Raw genomic sequence first — 8,151 nt, 5'->3', positions numbered from 1 at the left:
TGCTCAGTACCATAAATCTCGCCAGCAACGAACTGCGTGTACTGGAGGAGGGTCTGTTCTCAACAAATGCACATCTCACCACAATCCAGCTTCAAAATAATCAAATCAACACCGTCGACGAAAACGTATTTTACAACGAAGCCGATAGCCAACTTTCTAGCTTAGAGTACATTATACTTAGCGACAATAACATAACAGAGATTAACATTCCCAACGTAAGGGTACCCAATCTCATACTAAACAACAACAGGATCACGCACATCCACATATCATCCAAAGTGCACTATCTGCAAGCTGAAAATAACCGAATATCCTCCATCACGTTCGATAACGTGTCAGAAGCCGAACTGCAGCAATTGAAACTAAAGAATAATTCGATATCTTCTCTTGATGTCATTGGTCGGTTGCAAAAGCTGGAAACACTGGACTTGTCTTACAACTCACTCGATCCGCTAAACGTAACAACTTTCGGAATGCTCAAACACTTGACAGTGCTAGACTTGGCGAAAACGAACATTTCAAATCTTCAGCACGGTACTTTCGGGCATCAGCAGGATTTAACGTGGCTCGATCTGTCGTACAATAACTTGGACCATCTGGATATAGATGTGCTAGTGTCATCATCGAGATTGGAAAGCCTCTACTTAGAAGGCAATCACTTGACGCACTTGGAATATTCGAAGATAAAAACATATTTCCCAGGACTTAAAGATATTGGTATTGGTGACAATGACTGGAACTGTGCGTACCTAACCAAACTGGTAGCCTACTGTAATGAACAGTCTATAGAACTCTACAAAACGGCCACTTTAGATGTTCTCAAAAATCAACCACATGTAAAAGGTGTTTACTGTTCCGATGATAAGCATCTGACGCGCAACTGGACGACGGCCATAGAACATCTTTATAAAGACACCAACCGATCTGCTGGCGATGCTCTAGAACTATTGTTCCGGAACGTTTTGGCAGACGTTAGAAGATCCGGCAGCGATTATTCCGAAGCGATCAATAAAACTCTCAAGATGACAGTGTTTAATCTAACCAAACAACTGTTTCAATTGCAGAGCGATCTCGACACACTCCGTCAGGCGCAGCTTGAGACACAACTGACATATTTGGCGAATCACACACAAAACTCGAACTGTAGCATGGACGAGCGGAAACGAGTGATAGAAAGTACCAACATGAGGATTGATAAGCAAGAGCTTGCTATCAAAATGATGGAGCTCAACTTTAGCCAACAGTTGTCGAAAGTAAACAAGGCGTTGGAAATGGCGAACGAAAATATTGATAAGCTGACAGTTCTAATGAAACAAATGAAACAATCGCCCAACAATATAGATGAGGCGAAGAGTTACAGTGCCTTAGCAGTGGAGAAGCAGACTCAGCAAGCCAAATACAGCACAGACGATCCGCACAAGGGTCACAGCAACGTTTGGATCGTCGCAGTGCTACTGGTGAATGGATTGATACTAAGTCTGTTGTTTGTCAATCTGTACAACAAATACTACCGCTCACGAACAGTTCAGAGAAATCAAATAGAGAATTCAAGTTTGACGACGATCGTTGACCATGAGATATAATGTGTTTGCGACCAACAACGCAACAGAACGGTGACGCTTCAGGTGTTCTCGAAGAGCAGTCAAGACTAGAAGACAAGTAGTTCAGAGTGAGATGATCGTTATCATTTTGAATGCACCGTACCGCACTATTATCACCTTTTGTTTAATCTTAGAAGAACGGACCGGGCCGTATTTATTGTTCCTAAATCCTAAATTCTAAATTACCCGACTACTACGTAATTATCATAGAAAACAAGAGCCCCAAAGAGCTAAATTATGTTAATTAGTATTTTGTTTGATAGCCTAACCGTGTATTGGTCGGCTAATAATGACATGAAGCTCCAACGCTGCGTCCTGTGAGACGCTGTGCGCCTTTACGAGTGCAAATGCCAACCGCAAAACGTGGGCTATTGGTGTCATTCTAAGCAGCAAGCGTGATCTTCGAAAACTTGCCGTAACTTGGATAACACTAGTTTGTAACCATCTTTTCAAAATACATTAAATTATTAAGGACAACTTTAAACACGCTTCTCAGGCAACAATGAAAACGATGACAAACTATGAACAAGATAAGACGGTAAAACAATCTCCGGGTAGCCGTTTAAGTGGCTTACAGTATATGTTATCCAACTGTTCATAATGTTATCCTCTTGGCATCATCTCAAATATGTTACTGGACATTCTAAAACATTAATAAGAAAGAACAGAAATCATCAACAGTAAAATATATAACAAAAATAACTGTCAGCAATAAAGAGCAGTTAACTAATCAAATAACTTTTACTTTTCAATTATTTTGAGCCAGCGGCTCAAATAAAATGTTTTTTTGTTGTTATTAAATTAATGTTTAAAATTTTTTTTTATTATTAATTATTAAAATGTTATTTTGTTCTTATATTGTTGCTCGAGGTTGAGTTGATTTCTTGAACTCACCAATTTTTCACCACTTTAAATGTTTCGTATTTCAAAGAATCGTATGTAATTTTGTCTTACAATATAATTTTTGTATTAATATAATTCACGTATCTGCTGGATAATGTGTTGGAAATGTGAACTTACTGGAGTTGTAATTGGCTTTTTTCTTACACAACAGTAAATTAGCACGAAATGCCGAATGATTCATGCCCTTATCAACATGTTTAATCAACAAGTCCAATGCGCAGCTTGCGCAGATGCTGATAAAATAATTGTAAACAGGACGTCAGTTCGGTTTGAAAGTTGGACGCGATCGGTCACGCAGTATTAAAGAAGCATGCGAACCGAATGTGTTGTTGTCGGGATAGTGTATATGTAAGTGTGCTAAGAGAAAAGTGTGAAAAAGCTGAAATAGTATTTGCTTTTGCTAAATTACATCAGACCAGATCAGATTCAGATTTATCAGATCAGATTCTTTTGCTCTTTTAAGGTACATGGCATACGCACCACAGGCACAAAGTGTGATCACTTTTCATTGCAACTCTCGTTCAACTGGGAAATATGACGAACCAACCATTTTTGATAGTGTTTTTATAACGCCAGAAACCGTATACTCATTCGAATGTCCTGCCGATGGTGATAATGGACGAGTCCTATCATATGAAGATGATATTGAACATGACAACATAAAGTTTGTAAACTCAGTGATGGCCGAAATTCCATCCCAAATTTTTCTTTTCAGCCCACGAAACCTATCCCTTGTTCAGTGCGGCATTAAAAGAATGAATCGTAGTCTGGAATATGCGTATGAGCTAAGTGAATTAAATCTGGCACAGAACAATATAACGGAACTTACAAACGATGCCTTCGATCATCATTACCGTCCGCTATTAACGCTCAATCTTACTGCAAACTCCATCAGCGTCATAGAGAGTTTCGCCTTTGTATTTCTGCCTTCACTTACGGTGCTTCTATTAGCGCAAAACAAATTGCAAACGTTGCCTGGATACGTATTTACCCCCTTGACGGTGCTCAGTACCATAAATCTCGCCAGCAACGAACTGCGTGTACTGGAGGAGGGTCTGTTCTCAACAAATGCACATCTCACCACAATCCAGCTTCAAAATAATCAAATCAACACCGTCGACGAAAACGTATTTTACAACGAAGCCGAAAATCCTGCTGATGCCCGAAAGTACCGTGCTGAAGATTTGAAATGTTCGTTTTCGCCAAGTCTAGCACTGTCAAGTGTTTGAGCATTCCGAAAGTTGTTACGTTTAGCGGATCGAGTGAGTTGTAAGACAAGTCCAGTGTTTCCAGCTTTTGCAACCGACCAATGACATCAAGAGAAGATATCGAATTATTCTTTAGTTTCAATTGCTGCAGTTCGGCTTCTGACACGTTATCGAACGTGATGGAGGATATTCGGTTATTTTCAGCTTGCAGATAGTGCACTTTGGATGATATGTGGATGTGCGTGATCCTGTTGTTGCTTAGTATGAGATTGGTACCCTTACGTTGGGAATGTTAATCTCTGTTATGTTATTGTCGCTAAGTATAATGTACTCTAAGCTAGAAAGTTGGCTATCGGCTTCGTTGTAAAATACGTTTTCGTCGACGGTGTTGATTTGATTATTTTGAAGCTGGATTGTGGTGAGATGTGCATTTGTTGAGAACAGACCCTCCTCCAGTACACGCAGTTCGTTGCTGGCGAGATTTATAGTACTTAGCACCGGCAAGTGGTACTTACCACCGGAAAATACGTTTCCGGCCAACGTTTGTAACTTGTTTTGAGCTAATAGAAGCACCGTAAGTGAAGGCAGATGTACAAAGGCGAAATTCTCTATAACGCTGATGGAGTTTGCAGTGAGATTGAGCGTTAATAGCCGAACAGCTCCCTCGAAGGCATAGTTTTTAAGTTCCGTTATATTGTTCTGTGCCAGATTTAATTCGCGTAGATGAAATGCTGATTTCAGACTACGGTCTGATATTCTTTGAATACCACACTGAACAAGGGATAGGTTTCGTGAGTCGAATGAAAAAATTTGGGATGGAATTTCGGCCATTACTGAGTTTACAAACTTTATGTTGTCATATTGACTATCATAATCGTCGTCATATGTTACGATTTTTTGATTACCACCATCTTCAGGACATTCGAATGAGTATACGGTTTCTGACGTTATAAAAACACTATCAAAAATGGTTGGTTCGTCATATTTCCCAGTTGAACGAGCGTTGCAACGAAAAGTGCTCACACTTTGTGCCTGTGGTGTGTATGACATGTACCTTAAAAGAGCAAAAGAATCTGATCTGATAAATCTGAATCTGATCTGGTCTAATATAATTTAGCAAAAGCAAATACTATTTCAGCTTTTTTACACTTTTCTCTTAGCACACTTACATATACACTATCCCGACAACAACACATTCGGTTCGCATGCTTCTTTAATACTGCGTGACCGATCGCGTCCAACTTTCAAACCGAACTGACGTCCTGTTTACAATTATTTTATCAGCATCTGAGCAAGCTGCGCATTGGACTTGTTGATTAAACATGTTGATAAGGGAATGAATCTTTCGGCATTTCGTGCTAATTTACTGTTGTGTAAGAAAAACGCCAACTTATTTCAAACCAATTACAACTCCAGTAAGTTCACATTTCCGACACATTATCCAGCAGATACGTGAATTATATTAATACAAAAATTATATTCTAAGACAAAATTACATACGATTCTTTGAAATACGAAACATTTAAAGTGGTGAAAAATTGATGAGTTCAAGAAATCAACCTCGAGCAATAATATAAGAACAGCCGCTGGCTCAAAATAACGGAAAAGTAAAAGTTATTCGATTAGTTAACTACTCTTTATTGCTGACAGTTATTTTTGTTATATATTTTACTGTTGATGATTTCTGTTATTTCTTATTAATGTTTTAGAATGTCCAGTAATATATTTGAGATGATGCCAAGAGGATAACATTATGAACAGTTGGATAACATATACTGTAAGCCACTCAAACGGCTACCCGGAGATTGTTTTACCGTCTTATCTTGTTCATAGTTTGTCATTCTACCGTCTTATCTTGTTCATGGTTTGTCACCGGTTTTGTTGTTGCCTGAGAAGCGTGTTTAAACTTGTCCTTAATAATTTTTTTTAGAAAAAAGCTCACAATTAGTTATACTCACTATTATTTGTACTAACACACGTATCCAGCTGAGCATGATGCAGGAATATCAGGAATATGTGCAGTTTGCTGTACATGTTTATTTTACGCTGTTTTGTACAGGGTGGCCCAGTCGATGCTCTTTTTTGAACTTCCAATTACTTGACGTTTCACACGTCAAACTTCATTCTGAAAATTGTAAACATTTAGTATTCACTTTGAAGATGACGAAATGGGACGTTTTACGCTTGAAGAAAGCTGGGAAAAAGCTCATTTCATTGAAGCTCATTTTCACCTCGGTGGCTATGTTAATAAGCAGTATTGTGGGTCGAAAAACCCACATATCGTGCAAGAGAAGCGAATGCACCCACAACGAGTGACTGTTTGGTACGGATTTTGGCTGATTGGTTTTTCGACGAATTTGAAGCTGAGAACTTGGACGGCATTTGGTTTCAACAGGACGGCGCTACGTGCCATACAGCGTCAGCCACAATCGATATTTATGTTATGCGTACAAACCAGCACCTATTGACAACCTCAAGACCAAAATTCAAGATGCTATTGCCGAAATAGAACCAGATACAATCGAAAATGTACTCAAAAATAGGTCGACCGAATGAGCTACTGCCAAGCCAATCGTGGTGAACGTTTGACCAAAATTGTTTTACATAAAACAAAAATTAAGAATCAACCTTTCAAATAAAAGTTCAAGCATCGAAAAATATTAAGCCGTTTTTGTTTTATAACCAAATGAAAAAAAGAGTCCGAACTGGGCCACCTTGTATGTTTTGTTTCGCTCCGCAGCACTGACCATAAATAAGAAGATGATTGATATATTCTGACGTTTATTTATAAAATAAAAGGGTATAACTCTTTAGATAGAAATAGCCTTCCTCCATCGAATTCGCAATGCAGCCTGGAAAACTATGGTATCGATTTTTCGTACCGTGTTGGCTCCCCAATCGCATAAAGTTATCCTTCCGGTGGGATGTACAACATACGCTTCCTGCGTGTCCGTTGCGATTGCGATTGATAATACCATTGAACCATCGAACAGTGGTGCATTCGTGTCCTGACCGATGGAATGCAAATCCGTTCGAACGCATTTCGATGCACCTGAGCTCACGGCTGTCGTGTTGCGCCATTCGGTCGATCGACACACGCAATGATTCGTCAACGTTGCCGAACAAACAACATTTGCATCACATGAATTGTTCACAATAGAGAGAAACAGAAAGAGAAAGAGACTCGCTTATTTATTTGCCCGCCACTCGTAGAATCCCCGAAGCGGAGGCATAAAAGTGCATTTCGCTGCGCCAATCGATTGCCCCTGGCAACCGGTTGGTCGAATGACAGCCAAACGAATCCTAGGAATGTCCTAGATTTCGCTGGTAGCCGCCGTCGAACAATGGCTGGTCGTGAAGCTCACGCAAAAACGGAAGAACGGCAGGAAGTGAGTGGACGTTGCGCGCATGGGGAGCAGAAAATCGATATTCCATTTCTAGACGCCACCCTCCAGCCTCGAGGCTCGGTATCGACGGCGCCTACAAAGTCAACCTACATTCAGCCGACCAGCCAAACGCGCGGTCGTGAGGCCAAGTTACAGACTGGAGCGAATGGAGTCGCTCGGCTGGGAGTCTATCGTGGAAAATCCCATCGCTGCCGTCCATGCTTTTCCATGGCACGGAGAATGTGTGAACGTTGCTGTCAATATGATTAAAAATTCATTTTTATCCTCCAAACACCCTGCATGCGAAGCTTTTCGGGGCCCGTGCAAGGCACTCCCGGGGGAGGGCTCCTGCGGAATCACAGTTTTCCACGCTCGCCACTCAGCCAGCCACCGCTGGACCAGGGAGACCACTTCCGGCAAATCTCATATCGATTGCGTTAAACGATGCCCGTAATGTAGTTTGTCCTATGAAATGGCTGTCGCTTTTATGGTCCGCCCGATGGAAGCCTTCGATTGCTCAGCTGCGAGAGTGGACACTCCTGCAGGACACGTAATTGGTCTGTCGGGCTGGGCTAGTGAAACACTCCGTCGATGGAGTCTTGAATGGGGTGCTCCTGTTCTTGGATTAAGAGCGGAAGTTACGATGATTTACTGCGACGATTATTAATGTCCAGATTTTCCTTCGGAATGAGCTCTACTTTGTGTGTCAGATCTTCGATATTCATCCGGCTCGTGGGGCACGGGCACATTCGAGGATACTTGCAGGGGGGGCAAAGTAAACCAGGCGAACGTCGTTCGATCGATTAGAAGCCTCATTAACCTCTATTTCGGTGTCGTCGGTGTCCGACATCGATCGGAAGTCACTGACCGGCTACACTGCTGCGACCTGTAAAAGCAAAACCGGGGGCCATTTACACGGGGTCACTTGAGTTATTCAAAATAGGGCGTCCGGTCAGGTCCGAGGCACGCAACCCGCTCAGTCTCGCTCCTTTTCAGCACCACCATTGGGGGGGTCCTTTTATGGGCTAATGTCTGCGGCAATTTCTCTCGGCC

At 41.4% G+C, this 8,151-nt stretch overlaps 2 protein-coding genes across 2 annotated transcripts; both read left to right on the top strand.

The window, feature by feature from the left end:
* Positions 1-14: 14 nt before the first annotated feature.
* Positions 15-2,305, top strand: LOC128276305 (leucine-rich repeat-containing G-protein coupled receptor 4-like; the record flags this gene model as incomplete). Its single annotated transcript, XM_053014773.1, has 1 exon — positions 15-2,305. A coding segment is annotated over one exon (1,569 nt), but the record flags the coding sequence as incomplete, so codon positions are not given.
* Positions 2,306-2,775: 470 nt separating this feature from the next.
* LOC128276304 (protein toll-like) lies at positions 2,776-3,695 on the top strand (the record flags this gene model as incomplete). The annotated part of the gene is made up of 2 exons (XM_053014771.1): positions 2,776-2,852; positions 2,968-3,695. Coding segments are annotated over exons 1-2 (766 nt in total), but the record flags the coding sequence as incomplete, so codon positions are not given.
* Between the last annotated feature and the right edge of the window lie 4,456 nt (positions 3,696-8,151).

Source organism: Anopheles cruzii, unplaced genomic scaffold (genome assembly GCF_943734635.1).
Source record: "Anopheles cruzii unplaced genomic scaffold, idAnoCruzAS_RS32_06 scaffold00890_ctg1, whole genome shotgun sequence".
NCBI lineage: Eukaryota > Metazoa > Arthropoda > Insecta > Diptera > Culicidae > Anopheles > Anopheles cruzii.
The sequence above is the reverse complement of the archived record's forward strand: the minus strand, read 5'-3'. Positions and strand labels throughout refer to the sequence as shown.